At 38.3% G+C, this 22,765-nt stretch overlaps 1 protein-coding gene across 1 annotated transcript in view; it reads left to right on the top strand.

The window, feature by feature from the left end:
- LOC101345539 (thymus-specific serine protease-like) overlaps positions 1–22,492 on the top strand; it is a 46,388-nt gene extending 23,896 nt beyond the window's left edge. Inside the window, exons 6-9 of the mRNA XM_012555541.2 lie at positions 5,279–5,477; positions 6,976–7,066; positions 9,286–9,494; positions 22,383–22,492. Coding sequence (XP_012410995.2) covers positions 5,279–5,477; positions 6,976–7,066; positions 9,286–9,494; positions 22,383–22,492 — 609 coding nt within the window. The remainder of the gene's footprint in view (positions 1–5,278; positions 5,478–6,975; positions 7,067–9,285; positions 9,495–22,382) is intronic.
- The last annotated feature ends 273 nt before the right edge of the window (positions 22,493–22,765 follow it).

Raw genomic sequence — 22,765 nt, 5'->3', positions numbered from 1 at the left:
ACAACAAGAACATTTGTCTGATAGAACAAGGAAATGGAAATGATTTGCAACTTGCATTGACATTTTTTTAAATTATTTTATTTTGAACTAATTATGGACTAACGAGCAATTACACAAAGTATACTGAGAAGTCTCATGTTCCTTTCATCCAGCTTTATCCAATATTAGCATCTTATATAACTACAGTACATTATAAAAACCAATCTACATTGTCGAAATATGGTTAACTAGACTATAAATCTTACTTGGAGCTCAGCAATTTTTACATGCACGTTTTGTGTTTGTGTAAGGCTTGATAATTATGAGTTAAGAACATTTCACACAAGTTCCCAAGGTCCTAATGGGCAATGTCTCTAACACTTCCCCTTCTTCCCTCCCTCTTTCTCTCCATTCCTTCTCACAGTCTGTCTCTCTCTTCCTCCCTTGCTTCCAGCCTGCCACACTGAGTACCAGTTTAGTGCCAGGCACTGTGTTATGTGTTGGGGAAACATTGGTAAGACAGACCATTTGGGCCATGCCCTCCTTCACTGTTATCCTTCCCCTATTATCATTCAGATCCTTAATAGGCCTTTATGTTGGTTTTCCAGTCTCCTATCTCCCTCCAACCCACTCTTTCCTCTATAAAGTTCCAGATCAATCTTCCTAAAGCACAAAAAACCAAACCTGTTGCCATAAAGTTGATTCCGACTTATAGCAACCCTGTAGGACACGGGGGAACTGCCCCCATAGTTTTCAAGGAGCAGCTGGTGGATTCAAACTGCTGACCTTTTGAATAGCAGTCTGATCTCTTAACCAGGGCTCTTTCCTTGCTAAAGAACCCTTAAAACTCTTCTTCATCAACAGAATGAATTACTACAACATATGTACAGTCTGCCATTATAGGAAGTCCCCTTCTTCCAGTTTTCATAACTTCTGTTCTAGCCAAATTCTACAATTTGCTGCTCTGGTACTATCTTAGTTATCTAGTGCTGCTATAACACAAATACCAGAAGTGGGTGGCTCTAACAAAGATAAATTCATTTTCTCACAGTTTGGGAGGCTTGAAGTCCAAATTCAGGATGCTGGCTCTAGAGGAAGGCTTTTTCTCTCAGGAGGAAGATCCTTGTCTGGTTGAGGTTCTGCTCCTGGGTGATCCTTATGTGCCTCCCATCTCTGCTTCTTTCCCTTATTTGTTTAATCTCTTTTATATCTCAAAAAAGACTGATTTAAGATAGGCCCTAATCCTGTCTCATTAACATAACAAACATAACCTAATCCTCATTAACATAACATAACTCTACTTCATTAAAATAACAAACACAGCCTATTCACAAATGGAAATATAACCACAGACAAAAGTTAAGATTTACAACATATTTTGGGGGAAACTATCCAATCCATAACAGGTACTCACCTGTACCTCCTTTCTCCTCATGTTACTCTAGCCTTCTTGAATGCCCTTCATGTCTATTCCCATCAAAATACATTAAGTGCATTTCAAAAGCCACCTCCCCCATGAAATCTTTCCTCATTGCACCAAGCAGATGCACCCTCTACTTTCTTTAACCATTTCTCCACACTCCCAGTATTTAATTTGTGATCTTCTTGTATTGTCCTTGGAAACTCTATGGGGCAGTTCTACTCTGTCCTATAGGGTCACTATGAGTCGAAATCAACTTGACGGCAAGGGGTTTATTATATGTAGTTTTCTGTACCTCATTTGGCATCCTATGGGTACATTCCTACTACTAGATCATATCCTCTTTTAGAAGAGAGACTCTATCTGGCTTCCGTTCCGATTTTTTTTTTTTGGTTTGTTTTTTTGTTTTGTTTTGTTTTATAAGTATCTGGAGAAGGAACATTGGTTTGAGTCAAGATAGATCTCTATGTCTTCCTCCCCGTTTTCTGCATCTTGTTACGTATGCGACTCATAACAGGATACCCCATGAGGCAGGTTTTCATAGATCCAGGCCTCTTGGGACTAATGCATCTACATCATGGAACATTGTAGTAGTTTCCTAGTGTTACCTTAACAAAGTACTGTAAAGGAAATTAAATAAATAAATAAATAAACAAGCTTGTTGCCATTGAGTAGATTTCGACTCATAGTGACCCTATAGGACAGGGTAGAACTGCCCCATAGGGTTTCCAAGGAGCAGCTGGCAGATATGAACTACTGACCTTTTGGTTAGCAGCTCTAGCTCTTAACTACGGCCCCACCAGGTAGTTTTAAACAACAGAAACTTAGTGTCTCACAGTTCTGTAGGCTAGAAGTCTAATTCAGGGGGCCATTAGGATCATGATCTCTCTGAAGGATCTAGGAGAGCTCCTATCTTGTCTTTCTCAACTTAATGGGGTTTAGTTCTATTTTTCTACATTTGATGCTAGAATTAGGGTGGAGTGTGATTGAAAAGCCAAGCCACAGTCTGCAGTTAAGTCTACAGTTAATGTGAAAACTAAGCGACTAACTTCTCTCAAACATAGGGAAGCTAAGTTTCATTTCTCAGCGTCTACCAGGCCTAACAAAGATTTGATGTACTGCTCAGCTGAAAAGACACTACACTGCTTCCTAATTAGAAACACATGGTCTGTTTCTGGCAAGAGGGAGTATTTTACTGTCAGATCATTTCCTTTCTTTTCCCCCAAATGAAAACCAGACCAAAAAAAAAACAAAACAAAAAACTCCACCCCACTCCCATCCCAAACTCAGGAAACAGATGTGTCAGCATGCCATAGTAATATAATATCATTGCTAAAATGGGTGTGTAGAAGAGATAGTCCCAGTTCCCTAATTAATATGTTGCTAGCAATACGTTTTTCTTTCTAAGAATATCTAAGAATGGACTTTTATGACTCTTAACAAGTGAGGTGAGAAAAGTCATGCATTTCTGCCCAAATCCCTTTCCTTGTGGCCTATGGCATTTCAATTGGTTACTCCTACATGAAAGGATATCTTGAAGTCAATAACTTGGTCAGTAACAGAAAGCTAGGACTTCTCTCAACCTCTTATAGATACAACCCACCCCCTCCACCTGGGTCAATCCTCCTTGAGTATCTTTTCAATTAAGTTACTTATCTGTTTAAAACTTTGAATGATTCCTTATTATTCCACCTCTTCAAAGTTAAAGAATTCTATAATCTAGCCATATTCTATGGTCAATAGCTATTTTCACTATTTTTCTTGTTAGATATCTCTCTTGACTAAATAAGAATAATAATATGGTGATGTTTGAACAACATGATAATCACAATTAATGTCACTGAATTGTACATGTGAAGATTGTAGAAATGGCAAATGATCTGTTATGTATATTTTGTTGTTGATGATGTTGTTAGGTGCTGTATTGTTGGTTCCAACCCACAGTGACAATGTGTGCAACAGAATGAAACACTGCCCAGTCCGGCACCATCCTCACAATCGTTGCTGTGTTTGAGCCCATTGTTGCAGCCACCATGTCAATCCATCTCATTGAAGGTCTTCCTCTTTTGCTGGCCCTATACCATACCAAGCATGATATCCTTATCCAGGATCTGGTTCCTCCTGATAACATGTCCAAAGCACATGAGATGGAATCTCACCACCCTCACTTCCAGGAAGCAATATGGCTGTACTTCTTTCAAGACAGATTTGTTCATTCTTTTGGCAGTCAGTTGTATATTCAGTATTATTTGCCATCACTATAATTCAAAGGCATCAGTTCTTCTTTGGCCTTCTTTATTCATTGTCCAGCCTTCCTGTGCATCTGAGACAACTGAAAATATCATGGCTTGGTTCAGGTGCACCTTTGACTTCAAGGTGACATCTTTGCTTTTCAATACTTTAAAGAAGTTTTTTGCAGCAGATTTGCCCAATGCAATACTTCATTTGATTTCTTGACTACTGCTTCTACGGGCATTGATTGTGTATGCAAGTAAAATGAAATCCTTGACAACCTCAATATTTTCTCTGTTTATCATGATGTTGCTTATTGGTCCAGTTGTGAGGATTTTTGTTTTGTTTATATTGAGGTGTAATCCATACTATAGTCTTTGATCTTCACCATTAAGTGCTTTAAGTCCTCTTCACTTAAAGCAAGCAAGGTTGTGTCATCTGCCCATCGAAGGTTATTAATGAGGTTACCCATATACTTACGACAATTATAAAAAAGGAACAAAAAATATAATCATTATAATAACAATGCTGTTTTTAATTGAATAACCTTTGTTCTATGTACTCTCTTAAGCGCTGCTTTCATTTAATCCTTATAGGAAACTTATGTGTTAATCTGATTATTTTATTCTTACTGTTCCCATTGAGCACCTGAGCAAACTGAGTCTCAGACAGTTAACTAACGCAAGGTCACACATCCATGCCTGTTTACATTTCCCTCTTAAATATTGCACATCCCTGTTACCACTTCTCCCTGCATATTGTTCACCTTATTTAAAATGCACTATCCTTTTTTATTTTAATTTTATTGATGTAAAAATGTAAAGAACACAACATTTGCCAGTTCAACCTTTTTCACGTGTACAATACAATAAAAACAATTACATTAATCATTTTGTACAAGCATCACCAATATTCACTGCCAAATATTCCATCCCTATAAACAAAAACTTTATGGTACCTGTACAATGGTTCTCCCCTTTCTCTGTCCCTCTTGTACTCTGGTAACCACTATTAAACTCTAATCTCTATATCTTTTTCTATTCTAGATACTTCATATTAGTGAAATCATACAAATGCACTCTACTTATCTCTATTTATTTAAATCTTATACAATGTTCCAGGTCCACTTCAATTCTTACCTCCTCAAGAAGTTTTTCCTCATGATTCTAGTCCTCACTGACTTCGTTCACAATTCCTGGAGTAGCTCATCACTGTTTTCATATTGTATGTACTTTCTCTTCTTCAATCAGATCCTTTCAAAGGGTTGGTTCTCATCTTTTACACCTCCCGAAGGTTCTAGCACTGCTCTGGAAAGGTAGAGTATGCTCAGTCAAAGCTTCCTTATCTGTGAACGCTTTCAAAACAAATACTGATCTAAAAACCAAAAAGCCCTCGTTAAAGCAACTGCTTTTTTGAGCTCTGTGTCTTGCACAAGTGATGTTGACTTGCTTCTAAGAGATTCTGCAGATTGCTAGTTTTCAGGAGTTGATCTCCAGGCCAAGTCACCAGAGAATATTTGCACTTTATTTGAATTAAAAGCAATCAGTTAATGCATTGAAAATAATTTTTGGAGGTGAATTCCATTTGGAGCTGAAAGCCATTCCACGTATTTTCTCGTAAGGATAATTTGAATCTTGGTTTTTGCAGGGAGAACCAGAAGAGATCAACATTGATACCCTATGTGACAATATGACTGATGCCTCACTCGGTTCACCATATGACAGATTGACAAAAATTGTACATTTATTCCTTAAGAGTAAACACAAGCGTTGCATTAGTACAAATTATAGTGAAGAGGTGGAAGAATTGTCTAACTCTTCCTTGGACTACCTACGTATGAAGTATGGTAATGTATTATCTGGTTAATATGGAAAACTTTCCTTTCGGGGTTGAGCAACGTGAGCACAACAATGTGGATTAAACACTCTTCAAATTGTGAGGCTGCATTAAGCCTCCTGAAGAATTATGAAAGAATCACAACTAAGAGTTTGAGAATCACAACTCAAGGACAGGAAAAGAATGTGAATGAGTTGATGAGCTGGACATACACAGATTAAATCACTTCAGTAAGAGAGGCACAAATAACAAATGCTCAGGATTGCAAGCTGCAGAATAAAGTAAGGTGCCCCTTAATACTCTTCAACATAGATCAAGTGTCACTGATGCCAAGAAACTAGCTCACCCCACTTCAAATTCCATATAGAGCAGTTGTCAAACTGATTGCACTCTAGAATGACCTAACCTGTTGTCTTCGAGTTGATTCAATTCATGGTGATCCCATATGTTACAGAGCACAACTGCACCATAGGGTTTTCTTGACGATAATATTTTTGGAAGCAGGTTGCTAGGCCTTTCTTCTGCAGCACTGCTGAGTGGGGTCAAATTGTCTACCTTTGGTTAGTAGTCAAGTACATACAATTTGCAACACCAGGGACTTTCTGTCATCTACTAACCTATTTGAAATCCAGTATAATAACAGCTTGAAGCTATCTCCAGTACAACTACTTCTTAAAGTTTTTAACTACCCCATTTTTATGAAAATAATGCACGTCTTCTATGTGTGCCAAACTTGCCCTCCACCATATCCCCCCAAAATATTTTCCTAAGCTCACTATGCTAATTTTTTACAGCTACATGTAAAAAAATTGATATAGTGGTGTTTGTGAAAATACCTCCGGGGTGGTGGGAGAGGGTCTGTTTGGCAAAGATAAAACTTATGTGTTATTTGCATAAAAAGACTGTAAATTACTCAAAGACATGTGAATCCTTGATATAGCTGCTATACTTTCTATATATTGAACCTCTAAGTTATCATCCACAGTTTGATCCATTGATTTACTCATCCTACCAATACTGGTGACCTCTGGGGAAGAAGTTGCAGTCCAGTGTGATTAAGGTTGAGGAGATGGTGAGGACAGGAGCATTGAGTGTGCATCCCTTCTTCAAGAACCTTTTCCAAGAAGGACCTGGGAGATTCTAAGGGGGAGTTAACTAGAGGAGGAAGCAGAGAGAAAGGAGCATATTCCCACAGAGGCTGGAAACAGAGGACAGACAGTGAGACAGACCTGAGGTGCTCATAAAGATGGTCCTGGAACTAGAGAGGTTTTACTTCAGGAGCATGTGGGGTTTTCACCAGCACCTTCTTTTCATTGGACGTAGTTTCACTTCTTGGTGTGATAATGTTGGACATGACAAAAATAACTTTGCAATAATGAGATCAAATTTGTTTTAGAAGGTCAGGAGAAGCAAGTAAATTAGAATACTTAAATTTTTTTAAGCTGTTTACTTGGTCATGGACAAAAAATGTCATTACTGGTTAAGTCAACTTATGTTTTGTTTTCTAGACAGGCAATGGTTCTATCAGTGTTGCACTGAATTTGGCTTCTTTAAGACCACGGAGTCAAAGAACCAGCCCTTCTCTGGAACACCTCTCAGGTAAAAGCTCTGCCTTGAATTACGTTTGTCACTAGAAACCATGATTGAAGAGTTTTAGGTTTTTTGCTTTTCCCTATTTAAAGGGAAGAATAAATTTATCGGATTGGCCAGTCCCAAAGTGGTGAAAAATTAAGGGACAAATCTTCTGGATGGAATTTTGAGACATCAGAAATATTCCAATATGATATATAAAACAAAATCTCAGATTTCTGAATACCTTATGTAGTGGCTACCAGGAAACAGACTATAAGTTTTAGAGTATTAATAAGAATAAATACATTAGTAGACTCAGTTTTACTTATTACCACTACAGGGTCATTTTATTTAATACTCTTTTACCAAGAAAGTACTTTGTGTGTTTATTGAAAAATCCAGTTAAGTAACATGATGACAGCAAAGTTGCAAGTAAAAGAAGATAAATTGTCCATGTCTTTTGAATTCAGTTAACCAAGATTTGCTGGTTGTATCAAGCAGGACAGATCTCCCTTAGTCAACTTTATTCTCATTGGTTTATGATCTTTGTTCATATTTACTGCGTTTGTAGAGCAAGATATGGTTCCTGAACTCTAGAATTGTGCATTAGAAACAGAAGCTAATAAATATGAAGAACCTTAAAGGCAATTTGACACTTAAAATTGCAGGAGAGAGATTCTTTATTTATAAGTGAGTTTGTGTGCTTGCCGATATTTTGTACATAAAGATGCATAGACATTATAACATGTAAAAATACCTTGAAGGATAAACTCATGATAAAAGTATACAGTAGGGGGAGAAGTATGAATTTGGCGCGTATAGTTTCTTCTGTCAAAGTCCCCAAACCCTCAAATTCCCTAATGAGGAATCGAGCTATGAATTAATCAAAGTCAAGTGTATTAACTGGACCACACTTTTTAAGAGTGGTGTCTAGGGTGAAGGTACCTGTATGGTGGCAAATACCTACTGTAGCCTCACTTCTTTTGGTGTCTGTTCCACGACTGTGGAGAAAAGGCCCTTCTACCTTTTTAACTCTTTGTTCCTTTGCATATCTTTTTTGCTCCTAGGACTTGTGAGGGGAAATCTTGCTTTTTTTTTTTTTTTACTTCTTCAGTCTTTCCTATGGGTTCCAAACACTCCAGGCTAGACCAACTGAAATGGAATGTGTGGAGGAGCCCTGGGTCACACCTCTAGGCATTGGAGACAGTCTCTGGCTCTCACCACCTCTGTGCTCTCTTCCTCCTCAACAACCAGGCAGTCTATGCATTGAAAGTCCTTCCTCCCTCAGTGGTTACTAGTCTAGGTGTGATCCTAATACTTCACAGCATGTTTTCTCCTTTTCATAATGGACGAATGAGAGCTTGACCTAACTAATGCTATGATGAACCTATAAGTTTTTTCCTGCCTGCCTTCTCCTTTTCTCATAGCTTTCTTAATGAATTTGTTTTTCTCTGTCCGGCCACCTGTGACTTATGACCCCCGATATGGGGATTAGAGCCTAGATGTCCAGTGTGTATATCTTTAGCCTGATGAGGAGGTGTCTGGCATGTATCTCTTTAGTCTGATAAAAAGTCTTTTGTAATTATCTTGTAATGAATAACTCCTCTGGCCATGCGATCTGTGTGCTACAAAGACAGTTCTAATCCTTGTAAAAATCATATATAAACTCTAATCTAAAATTGCATTTTGGAACTCCACAAAGACAGCCTGCATGGCTGTGGGACTCTCCGTTGGTGCCATCTGATAAATTAATTTTCTCTCTCTTTCTCACTTGGAGTATGTTTCATTGGCTCGACTGCTTCAGGGCACGGACCCTAATCGGGCAACACAGGCTTAAGTGTGGGTTCATTGGGAAGGCAAAGAATACGCTTTTCTGCTCTCCTTGTTCTGAAACCATAGGTGGCATCCAGGAAACAGCAGCCTGTGGTGACTATAGCTTCCTTACCAAGGCTCTACATTGGGTAGGCCAAGTTGCAGATAGAGAATAACTTTACTGGCCACATTCTTCTCATGTTTAACTACTAGCGAAACTAATAAGAGGAATAGGTAGGCTAGATAGATAGATAGATAAATAATTTCCTTTTTGAACTGAAGAAATTCTTTTAGCTATTTTAAGTAACTCAGATTCTCAGATGAAAACAAAATAACTAAAAAAAAAAGAAAAGTACACTCTTTCTGTAGATATCTTTAGTACATTCCACACCCTGTTCTCCAGCTCTTGCAATTTTCTCTCATTTTCTTTGCAGGTTTTTTTTTCATACATGTTCAGATGTCTTTGGCCCTAAGTTCGGCAGAGATTTAGCAGTTTGGGGTGTTAGGAACACCAACAAGTACTATGGTGGCTTCAATGTGATTGGAAGCAAAATCATCTTTTCCAATGGTTCCAATGATCCTTGGCACCGTTTGGGAATCATAAAGGATATCAGTAAAGATTTGCCTGCTGTCTTCATTAAAGGTAACACAGTTCTGAATAGTCAAAGACCCACAAATAGGATGAAATATATCCACATGTAATAATAAATTAAGGAGGCAATGAAGGTTCAGTGGTTGAAATCCAGCCTTCCATGAGGGAGACCCGGCTGGATTCTTAGTCAATGTACCTCATCTGCAACCACGACTCATCTGTCAGTGTAGCCTTGAGTGTGTCCATGATACTAACCACGTTTCAGTGGAGCTTCCAAACTCATCTAAGACAAACTACGTAGGAAGGTGTAGTGGTCTATTTCCAGAAATCAGCCAATGAAAACCTTAATGATCACAATGGTTCGATCTGCAACCAATCATGGTGGTGACACAGGACCAGGCATCATTTAATTCTGTTCTGCATGGTGTCAGCGTGAGTTGGGGGCTGACTTGACAGCAGCTAACAACAGGAACATTAATAAATTCCTTTTGATACTGTTATCGACAAGAAACACAAAATATTTCTAAGCAGGTGATAGGTAGTTCATTTAGTCTTCACTAGTATATCATCATCATGCTGACATCTAAAAACAGCACCTTAAAAAAGTTACTAATCAGCACAGAAAAGAAAGGTACATATAAAAAGAACCATTTCTCTACTGTTGTTATCATTGGTTTTCTGGTTTTGTTTTGTTTTTGTTTTTAAAAAGAAATTTATATGGTTGCAGATGATCAAGTGAGATGAGGTCATTTTCTTCTGTGAATGTAATTACTCATTAAAAGAAGTTATTTTATCTAAGAGCTCTGAACACTAGATAAATGGGTGTCCAACAGCACAATAGCTTAGTTCATAGAACACTAACCTTACTTGGAGCACACAGTCTCTCCATATAATGACTTTTACATGTAGTGGTTCATAAAATTAGTTGAAAAATAATCTCAATTATCTATTTTTAATACTGGATAAAATGTGTATTCCCGCTTCAAAATAAAAAGTGACTGCTTATTATGCTAATGGGATATTTACAAAAGCCATCGCCATAGTTTCCAGCTCAAAGCCCCTGGAAAATTTTAGTCTTCGTCAATGGAAAGTCAATCTCTTAAATATGCAACTCTTAGTATTTAAAAACGCTATCTTAAAGAATGAAAAAAGGCCTCAAGGAGCAGCATTCTTAACAGTGGAAATGTAGCAAATGTGTTGATTGCAGAGAGAGATTCAAATGATAACTATGGTTGATTCCTAGATGTTTAGCCATTTCATCATCGGTGGGTAGTAGGTTCTTTTATAGCGGGAAGTATATTTTCTTAAAATAATGTTCTCTTTAATATTTCCTCTATCGTTTATAACCATCAATGCGAAGTTGAGCAAAAACTTTTTTTTCTACCCAGATATTATTTCTTCTGTGATATTATTTTTATATTACATCCTCAAGGTTCCTTTTGTTAACTTATTTTTGTAATATTTCAGACTTTCAAAAGTTGGCAGTTATTCAGAACTTCTATATAGAGTAATCCCACCACTCATTGTCAGTTTGTCGTACTATGGTGGCTTGCATGTTGCTATGATAGTGGAAACTATGCCACCAGTATTTTAAATAGTAGCAGAGTTACCCATGGTGAACAGATTAAAGCAGAGCTTCCAGACTAAGACAGGCTAGGAAAAAAATCTTAGTGATCTACTTCCATAAATTAACCATTAATAACCTTATGGATCACACCAGAACATTTTCCGACTTGCTTACTTTGGATACATCATTAGGAGGTATCAATTGCTGGAGGAGAACATCATGTTTGGCGAAATAGAGGGCCAATGAGGGCATACAAGATGGATTAGTTTAGATGGATTGGCACAACAGTCACAATGATGGAAATAAACATGCTGGTGATTTAGAGAATGTTGGAGGATCAGGTAATGTTTCACTCTGTTGAACTTAAGGTTACCATGAGTCAGAGTTGACTTGATGGCCACTAACAGCAACAACTGATATAGAGTAATTCGTTCAAAACAAAATAAACTTCCATCCTTCCATCCCTGACGGCAACAATATCTGTGCCATTATGCCCATACGGAGCAGGGATTACCATAACTGGAAATAACATGCTCCCTGTACTGGACCAGTTAACAAGAGCAAACCCTCTAGAGGTGAGAAGATAGCCAAAACATGGTCTACATCTTTCAATTCTATTACAGTTATATTTGAGGAGCCTATTAATTTCTTCCACCACATGTCAGTCTGTTTCTTGTGCTATGGTGGCTTGCATGTTGCTGTGATACTGGATACTTTGCCAACAGTATTTCCAATGCCAGCAGGGTCACCCTTGGTGGACAGGATTCAGCTGAGCTTCCAGACTAAGACTTGGAAGAAAGACCTAGCAGTCTACTTCAGAAAAAATTGGCCACTGAAAACCTTATGAATAGCAGCAGAACATTTTCTGATATAGTGTCAGACGATGAGCCTCTCAGGTTGGAAGGCAATGAAAATACGACAGGGAAGAGCTGTCTCCTCAGAGTAGAGTCAACCATAATAACATGGGTGGAGTCAAGCTTTCGGGATCTCCATTTGTTGATATGGCTTGACTCAAAATGAGAAGAAACAGCTACAAACATCTGTTAATAATCAGAACATGGAATGTGCAAAGTATGAATCTAGGAAAATTGGAGGTCATCAAAAATGAAATGGAATGCATAAACATCAATATCCTAGGCATTAATGAGCTGAAACGGACTGGTACTGGCCATTTTGAATCACAGAATCATATGGTCTACTATGCCAGGAATGACAACTTGAAGAGGAATAGCATCACATTCATCATCAAAAAGAGCATTTCAAGATCTGTTCTGAAGTACAACATTGTCAGTGACCGAATGTCCATACGTCTACAAGGAAGACCAGTTAATAAGTGTAGTACTCAAATTTACACACGAACAACTAAGGCCAAAGAAGAAACTGAAGATTTTTACTGACTTCTGCTGTCTGAAATTGATCAAATATGCAATCAAGATGAATTGACAATTACTGGTGTTTGGACTGCAAAACTGGGAAACAAAGAAGGATCTGGAGTTGGAAAATATGGCCTTGGTGATAGAAATGACAAGATTGTGTGATAGAATTTTGTGAAACTGACAACTTCTTCACTGCAAATTCCTGTCTTCAACAACATAAACAGCGACTATACACGTGGACCTCACTAGATGGAACACACAGAAGTCAAATCAGCTACATCTGTGGAAAGAGACAATGGAAAAGCTCAATATCATCAGTTAGAACAAGGCCAGAGGCTACTGTGGAAGAGACTATCAATCACTCATACTCAAGTTCAAGTCAAATTTGAAGAAAATTAGAACAAGTCCACAAGAGCCAACGACCTTGAGTATATCCCACCTGAATTTAGAGACCATCTCAAGAATAGATTTGATGCATTGAACACTAATGACCTTAGACCAGATGAGTTGTTGGACGTCATACATGAAGAAAGCAAGAGGTCATTAAAAACGAAAGGAAAAAACAGACCAAAATGGGTGTCACAAGAGACTCTGAAAGTTGCTCTTGAACATATAGCAGCTAAAGGGAAAGGAGGAAATGATGAAGCAAAAGAGCTGAACAGAAGATTTCAAAGGGCAGGTGAAGAATACAAGGTAAAGTATTATAATGAAATGTGCAAAGACCTAGAGATAGAAAACCAAAAGGGAAGAACCCACTGGGCATTTCTCAAGCTGAAAGAACTGAAGAAAAGATTCAAGTCTTGAGGTGCAATATTAAAGGATTCCACAGGCCAAAATATTAAACAATGCAGGAAGCATCAAAAGAAGATGGAAGCAATACACAGAGTCACTATACCAAAAAGAACTGGTCAACATTCAGTCATTTTAGGAGGTAGCATATCATTAAGAACCGATGGTACTGAAGGAAGAGGTCCAAGCTGCACTGAAAAGGCATTGGCCAAAAACAAGGCTCCAGGAACTGACGGAATACTAATTAAGATGTTTTAACAAATGGATGCAGTGACGGAAATGTTCACTGGTCTATGCCAAGAAATTTAAAAGACAGCTACTTGGACAACCTACTGGAAGAGATCCATATTTGTATCCATTCCCACAAAAGGTGATCCAACAGAATACGGAAAATGTCTAATAATATCATTAATATCACACACAAGTAAAATTTTGCTGAAGATGGTTCAAAAGCAGTTGTAGCAGTAGATCTACAGGGAATTGCCAGAAATTCAAGTCAGATTCAGAAGAGGAGGTGAAACAAGGGATATCATTGCTGATGTCAGATGGATCATGGCTGAAAGCAGAGAATACGAAAAAGATGTTTACCCCTGTTTTATAGACTATGAAAAAGAATTCAACTGTGTGGATCATGACAAATTATAGATAACACTGTGAAGAGGGGAATTCCAGAACACTTAATTGTGTTCATGAAGAACTTGTACTTACACCAAGAGGCAGTCGTTTGAACAGAACAGAGGGATACTGCATTGTTTGAAGTCAAGAAAGGTATGTGTCAGGGTTGTATCCTTTCACCATACTTTTTCAGTCTGTATCTTGAGCAAATAATCTGAGAAACTGGACCATAAGAAGAAGAACGTGGCATCAGGATGGGGGGAAGACTCATTAACAACCTGTGTTACACAGCTGACACAACCCTGCTTGCTGAAAGTGAAGAAGACTTGAAGCACTTACTGAGGAAGATCAAAGATCACAGCCTATCGTATGGATTACACCTCAGCATAAAGAAAACAAAAATCCTCACAACTAGACCAACAAGCAACATTATGATAAACAGAGAAAAGATTGACATTGCCAAGGATTTCATTTTAATTAGATCCACAATCAACACCCTCAGTAGCAGCAGTCAAAAAATCAAGCAGCACATTACATTGGGCAAATCTGCTACAAAAGATTTCTTTAAAGTGTTAAAAAGTAAAGATGTCACTTTAAGGACTAAGGTGCCCCCTGACCCAAGCCATGGGCTCCACAATGCATAAGGAAGACCAAAGAAGAATTAATGCGTTTAAATTGTGGTGTTGGCAAAGAGTATAGAGTATACCATGGACTACCAGAAGAATGAACAAATCGGTCTTGGTAAAAGTACAGTAAGAATGCTCCTGAGAAGTGAGGATGGTGAGACTTTGTCTCACATACTTTGGACATGTTATCAGGAGGGACCAGTCCCCGGAGAAGGATATCATGCTTGGTAGAGTAGAAGGTCAGTGAAAAAGAGGAAGACGCTCAATGAGATAGATTGACACAGTGGTTATAACAATGGGATCAAGCATAACAACAACTATGAGGATGGCACAGAACCCTGCAGTGTTTCCTTCTGTTGTACATAGGGTTGCTATGAGTGGGAACCAACTTGATGGCACCTAACAACAACATTAATTTGTTGATTTTGCATTCTTATCTTAAAAGAAACCATTTAGTTCAGACAACTTCAACAGAAGCAGTGCCATCATCAACAGGGCAATAATTGGTTCTTGGGGGTGAAAAAGTCCACTTTTTACATATAAAACAAAGATGCATATACAGTACATGCATTATGTATACTCAGTACAGAAACATATATGCAGTATATCTGGGCTATTAAAATTTTATGGGGAGGATTGAATAGCGAAAAATGTCTAACACGTCTCCTTAAGGAGACAATAGTGAAAGAAAAAAAGATTAAGAAACTCTGTTCTAGCTGCATTGAAAGAGGTTGAATTAAGTATCTGTATTTGTACATCTTAGATAGATAACCATAATTGCAAAGTTGTCAATAATGTTTTAGTACGTCAACTATTACTCTTATTGCTGTATTCTTTATCTAGTCCCTATTCAACTAGCTTAGCCTCTACTGCCCAGCTGTGACAGTAGTAAGTCAAATTAGCTCATCTATTGTAAATTTATCTAATTCTAATAACTGAATTTTTTACTTGAATATCTGTAGCTTCATTTAAAACTAATTTTTCGATGAAAGATAATAATGCAAGTAATACTTAAGATAATTCTCATATTCTCCTTTCCTTTGCTATCTAGAGGTTTATTATTCATTGAACAAGTATTTATTAGGCAACTGCTAAAAGGAGGGAAACTCTCAGTGAAATGGGTTGACCTAATCGGTGCAAAAATGGATTTAAACACACCAGTAATCATGAAAATGGCTCAGAAGCAGGCAACATTACGTTCAGTTACATAGAAGGCCGCCATGAGTTGGCGCCAAATCGAGGGCAAATAACAACAACATGCACAATGCATGGAAATTCAGTAGCAAAAACAAACAAAGAAAACTAACAAATAATTTCCACCCTGTCTTTGTGGGAAAGGAGAAATGATCATTAATTACAGAATTAGTCATTTAATTAAAATTCTTATATTGCTTACAAGATAGAAGAGTAGAAACTAGAATACATTATATGAGACAGCATATATCGTAGGGAACTGGTCTTCTTGGAGATTAAAGAGAACTTATTTCATGAAAATAATTTCCAGTTGAGATCTAAATGGTATAAGGGCTTGGGGAGAGGAAGGGGAAGACAGAGGAAATAAAATGTGTAAGGTCTTTGAGCTTGGCTCTGTGGAGGAATCAAAAGCTACTGGTTCGGCTGGAGAGAGAGAAACTAGGGGTAGAGAGATATGGAATGGTACCGCTGGACAGGAGTCCATATAGTGTAGGGACTTGTGGCTGTTTTAAGGATTTGGGGAAATATCAAATGAGAAATGGAAGGGGATTTTAGAGTTTTAGGTAAGGGAGTGAATGAACATGATGTGCATGTTGAGATACACTCCACTCCCACTGTAGAACATAAACTGGAGAAGAGTGAGAGAGGACCTGGGACACTAGTAAGAACTATTGGCATAAGCCTAGTAGGGTGGTTACGGTAGAGATGAAACATTTAGAAATTTAGAAATTGGTGACTGACTGGCACCTGGAACACTAGTAAGGATTTGTATGAGCTCAGTAAGGTAGTTATCAAACCAAAAAACCAAAGCCATTGTCTATGCTGACTCCTACCAACCCTATAGAACAGGGTAGAACTCCCCCATAGGGTTTCCAAGGAGTGGCTAGTGGATTCTAACTGCCAATCTTTTGCTTAGCAGCCAAATGCTTAACCACTAGGTCACCAGGATTACAGTAGGGATGAAATGATATTCAGAAATTGGTGACTGACAGGATATAGGAGGACAGGAAAGAATGAGTACAGAATGAGAGGCTCGGGTTCATACTTATCTATCTGGGTAGAGGATGGAACCATTCCCTGAGATGTCATACAATGGGCAAGAAACAGATTTAGGGAGGCTAGGACTCAGGGTGTAGTGGAGAGAAGGACACAGAGAAAGATTAGGAAACTAATTCTGAACACATTGAGTTTGAGGTGCTTATAAGGATTTTAAGTGGAAAAGTTGAATAGACAATTGAATATACCAGTTGTCTAGATTTAGAAGAGAGATCTGATCTATGACAAAATTTGAGGCATTTAGTTGGGCTACTGACATTTCCTGGAAGCACCATTGACCTTTTAAATCTTAAAGCTCCCTGCCCTGAAGATGTGAAATATAAATTTACTTAAATCATAACTGGCATACCTTTCAGCATCATAGTAACACACAAGCCACCACTGTCCACCAAACTGACAGATGGTTGGAGGATACATGAGATAGCCATGGAAAATAATATTAGGGAAGAAGACAGTGGGGTCTAGGAGTGAATCTGCTGTCATACCAACATTAAAAGTCGAGCAAAACAAACTGAAGGAGGCAGATAGGTTGCTGGAAAGCCAAAAGAGTGTTGTGTCAAGAGGGAAAAGAATAGTTCAACATCTTGGGAGTCATTTGCGTGGAATGTTACCGAGATTTCAAGTAATATAAGAGTGGCTAAAGAGCCATTGGCTTTAGTGGCCTGGGCTGCTCTCATTGACCGTTATTCCAGATGACTCAGGAGAAGTAAAGAGAAAGAACACTAAGATGGAAGAGGTGAAGAAACAGACACAGAAAGCATAGACACCTCAACTGTGACAGGCAGAAGAGAAAAAGAACTGCTGCTGGATTAGGGAATAGGGTTAAGGAGGAAGACCCCACTGTAGAGGGAAGGCAGGAAGGGAAAGGGTGCATCATGCACATGGAGACTGGCTTTCACATATTATCCGCTACAACAGAAGCAAAGAAGTTATGCATGATGTAAAACACAGTTTATAGACTTGGTGGTAGGAGTTGAAGAAGTTCCTTGGTTATAAATACCATTCTTAAAATTATCCAACCCAAATCAAGAACACTCTCAAATTCCTACTACATACCCTTTATAATTCTATTTTCTCCAGGAACAATTCCAAAGGCATCTAACCAGTATCCCTCATCTACTCTCACTCCAGCTAACCCAACAAGTTCTCACTCTCATTGTGTGTGGGCATGCACCTATGTGATAGTGTATGTGATAAAGGAATCAAATTATTGCCCGAAGGCCTATCTTATAAGAAGGACTAAAAGGTCATTCTGGTTTTCTAATCAAAACAGGAGAAGGTACCATTACTATGGTATCATCCAAAGATGAGGTACTAACATAAATTCTTCGTGGGGAAGGGTAATGCTTTCTCCAAAGCTCATAATGGTTTTGCTCCTTTTGGCTCAGTGACTACAAATTCAGTGCCAATCTCAAGCCCCTTCTTGTTCTTGCAAAGAGTAAACAGCATACATGTGACCTCAACAGGGACAAAATGGAAACTTTGTTCTTTCATTTTTCTTGCCTCTGCATAGATGTCAAGGATTAGACCATCTCTTAATGGGAAATTACTATTCCTTTAGGGATTAATATAATTGAAATGTCAAAGGACTGGGTGGGGGAATTTTTCAAAACCTTAAGACAAAAGACAAGAAATATGACTTAATGAGTTCTTTAAAGGGTCAGTGGTACTTCCAGAAAATGTCAGGGTTTAGAGGATTTTTTAGTTTTCTGGTCTTCCTCCAGAAGGAATTCGTGCCTGTTTCCCACCAAGATGGATCAGATAATATTCATTCTGAGTCACAATCCCATGGACATACACAGGTCAGTGATGCTTACTATAGCTGTGACATGGACACATGCAAGTCCTACACCCTTGCTTTGACTGCCATTTCTCTCATATTCAAGAACAAGTGATGTATATTGCCATAATAGAAACTGTAAAGTGGGCTCTAAAGAATATGTTGTGTATTACACACTATATGTTATTCACAGACTTTGTCATTGTTCTTAGTTGCCATCAAGTAGGCTCCAACTCATGGCAACCTCACATACGATAGAACAAAATGCTTCTGGGTACTGCACCATCCTTATGTTCGCTGGCATGATTGAGCCCATTGTTGCCTTCCAACCTAGAGGGCCCATCTTCCAGCACTACATCAGACAATATTCTGTTCAGATCCAGAGTTTTCATTAGCTACTTTCCACAGGTAGATCACCAGGCCGTTTTCCCCAGTCTTATTCGACTGAAACCTGCCCACCATGGGTGACCCTGTTTGTATTTGAAATATCGGTGGCATAGCTTCCAGCATCATAGCAATACACAAGCCACCACAATATGACAATGTGACAGACAGGTAGTGGATTCACAAACTATATGGCTATATTATTCAATGAGATGGTAAGAGCCTTACAGATAGCAATTGCTCACTGAATGAAAACTCTGAGGCAGAAGAATCAAACCACTTGGGATACGCATCCATAGGGGAACAAACAGTATACAACTTTTCTTAGGCACAAATAATAAAAAAAAAAAAAAAACCAAACCCGTTGCCGTGGAGTTGGTTCCAAATCACAGCGACCCTATAGGACAGAATAGAACTGCCCCATAGAGTTTCCAGGGAGCTCCTAGTGGATTTTCACTGCTGACTTTTTGGTTAGCAGCCGTAGCACTTAACCACTACGCCACCAGTTTCTTAGGCATAAGAATGTATGCCTAAGAATGTATTCGTATGGCAGCCTAATGTGTTAACCGTTTGTGCCACCAAAGGGCTCATACGCAGATTAAGTCAACTGACCTGTAACTGACAGTGTTATAAGTAGTAAGACCAGAACTCAAAGACAAGAGTTTCACTGGAAGTCGTGATCCTTAACGGTTGTGCCACATACCTCCCAAGAAGTGTTTTAGAGACACAAGATCTTATGCTTTCAAATAGACCTTGAAAACCTGAGAAAACCATTGGCTATCTTTCTTTTTCATGGGATTTAGGGAGATGTGGTTAAATTCATGCAATCAAAAGATTTTATGGAGGGTCTACTTGTGTCAGATGCTGTTCTTAGCGCTAGGGTGTAAGGTTGCACATAGTCCCTGCCCCCCAGGAGCTACTAGTCATACATGCGAGACAGACATTGATCAAATAACTGTATAGAGAGCTTTCCTGAGTCAGAAATGTCTGAACGGAATTGAGGAATAGAAGACATTTAGGCTTTACCCTCTAGGAAACAAACTGCTTGATAGCTAGAACTGGATCTTACTCATCTTTAAATCCATGGTGCCTAGTACTCGGTTGATGTTTAGAGACTGTGTGCTGAATGAAAAGTGGGACTCACTCCATATAAAAATGAAGTTTAAGAGAACTTGGCAAGGAGGTCAAAGTCTTACCTTCAGGTTGTTCATATTGGCTGAAGAAAAACCCACGTATCTCTAGCTAGAGAAGAATTCAAGCCTTGAGCCAAATTTTGTAGATCAATATGCCTTTACTACTTCACCTCTATTTCCGCATCTCTTTCTTATCCCATTTTTAACTGGTCTTGCATTCAGTTAGCTTTTTGTGCTCCTTAAAAATACAGTTTTATGGCTCATTATATTAGATAATAATAAAATCAAATTGACATAATAACCTACTTTTTTCTGTTATGAAATTCATTATGTATTTTTGGATAGTGATAATTTCAGTATGTGTCAGAACTATTATTTTACACTTTGGGATGTTCAAATTTGGACATTGACCAAAATTAAATGCAGTAAGATATTGGGGCCAATTCAGTGATTGAGAATCTTAATAATTTTTATTTAGTGGGCAGGATGAATAAAGGGGGCTAAGAGTTGTCATAGTAGAAAAGTAGTTACTCAGGTCAGTAGGGAGAGTGGTTATTTTCTTACTTTTGTGGATGCAGAATAATAACCAGTTCCAACTCTGACTCATGGCAATCACATGTTTCAGAGCAGACCTGTGTGCCATAGGGTTTTGAACGGCTACAATCTTCTGGAAGTAGATCGCCAGGCCTTTCTTCCAAAATGCCTCTGGGTGGATTCAAACCACCAACCTTCCAGTTAGTAGCCAAGCACTTAATGGATTGCACCACCCAGAGTCTCCTTGTGTTTGCAAAAAGTCCTTGTTTTTGTCTATGTTCAGACATGAGTACATGGTGGTCTTATTCATGTCTGGTCTCATCACAGTCCTGGCATGACCTGATCTGATGCTGAAATTCTTCGAAATTGCTTGTTTATATGGAACGCTATGGTTTGTTACCATCTGTCAGTTGTCAGGTCCTTTGCTTCTTTTTCACAGACAGAACTCTTTTTACTCTTTTACTCTCCTAACCTGAGAGGGAGCCATCTTTACTAGTTTCTTGTTCATCTTTCCAGTGTTTCTTTTTTGTAAATACAGTCTAGTATATTCTTATTTCTCCTGTGGCAAAAAAAAAAAAGCTAACCTTTTATATACACTTTTCTACCCCTTGCTTGTTTCTCTTTTCAATATGAACTGAAGAGCTTTCCATCTAAATACATTGAAGTCTTTCTTATTCTTGTTAATGGGTGAATAGTGCTCCATTGTCTGGATGTGCCATGGTTATTACATAATTTTAGCTTCTTAACAGAAATAAGGAGCCGTGGTGGTGCAATTGTTAAGCACTCAGCTACTAACTGAAAGGTTGGCAGTGCCTCAGAAGAATGACCTAGTGATGTATTTTCAAAAGATCACAGCCACTGAAAACCCTTTGCAGCACAGTTCTGCTCTGAAACATAGGGGGTCACTATGAGATGGTGTCGAATCTACAGCCATTGTTTTGTTTCATTTTGTTTTGCTTTTTAGTTTGGATGGATGCTTATTTGTAAAACCCTGAGCTCATATTTGAGAGCGTATGTTACATAAACCTGAGCATTACAGGCAGTCTGGTGAACTGGGTTCAATCCTTAGATCCACCCACAATTTGCTTGACAAATCACTTAAACTCTCTCAAGCTCAGGTTCCACATTAGTAAAATTAAGAGTTTGATGAATATTTAAGTCCCCATCAAATTGCATTCCTTTTTGATCTTTTCTCATATGTTTACCAGCCCACCCTCCGTGAGAGAAAAAAAAAAAAAAAGCCCTGATTTGTAGTATCTATGGATCTCCATGGTGTAAATACTGTAATCGTGGCCAATTTCAGATCACAGTTTAATATTCAGCTTGAAAATTTTCTGAAAATTAAACAATCAGCACTCGGAGCTGGTACACTGTGACTCCAGTAGATCTCTGGGAAAACTTCCTAAAATGACACTCAGTGAGACTCACACATTGTAACCTCCCCATTGGGAACTTAAGTTATATCACACTTGAGTTGAACAAAAAGGAAACTAAAACATTATTCTCTAAATCTACTACCTTAATCATTCCCTGAAACATCCACTAGTTTGTAGCACAGAAGGATTGTTTAGGTGTCAACAGTAACTCATTTTAATAAATACCACGTGTTTACCCAACCTTAATCTACAAAGAAACTTACTTCTTTGATCAAATCCCATTATTAGCAAACTAATTCTCATTCTTAATGATGGCTGCACATTTTAATGACTACCTTTCGAAAATTACTGATACTCAGCCCCATCCCAGACTAATTAAATCAGAACCTCTGAAGAATGGGGCTCAGATAATAGTTTGTTTGAACAGGGTTCCAGGCCGGGGGTTAAGGACTTCTGGTCTTTGGATATTTGGTATGTAGGTATTCTGACATTTCTGTTTCTCTTTTTAGGTGAAGGACACTGTGCAGATGCGTTAGAACAAGATGATACTGATTCAGCTGAACTAATTGAAGTACGAGAAAAAATATTCCAGATCTTACAAAAATGGCTAAAGCAATAGATCTCTCATGAAAGATAAGTGCAACAGAACCCCAAATATGGCAGTGTTAGCTGTCTTCGTAATACTGAATTCTTAACTTCAAATGTCTAATATACTAATATCCATACAATTTACTAGAGGCAAAATAGCCTTTTTTTCTTTTTTTTTTTAATGAAGCCAATCCCATTCAGATAGGATGGCACATTGACAATAAACTCTTATTTGTCCTCATTTCAAACAAAAATCTCCTTTTTTTTTTCCTTCAGCTGTTCAGGGCAAACCAAAACTAAACTT

The sequence above is a fragment of the Trichechus manatus genome, unplaced genomic scaffold (assembly GCF_000243295.1).
Source record: "Trichechus manatus latirostris isolate Lorelei unplaced genomic scaffold, TriManLat1.0 scaffold00041, whole genome shotgun sequence".
In the NCBI taxonomy this organism is placed as follows: Eukaryota; Metazoa; Chordata; class Mammalia; order Sirenia; family Trichechidae; genus Trichechus; species Trichechus manatus.
The sequence above is the reverse complement of the archived record's forward strand: the minus strand, read 5'-3'. Positions and strand labels throughout refer to the sequence as shown.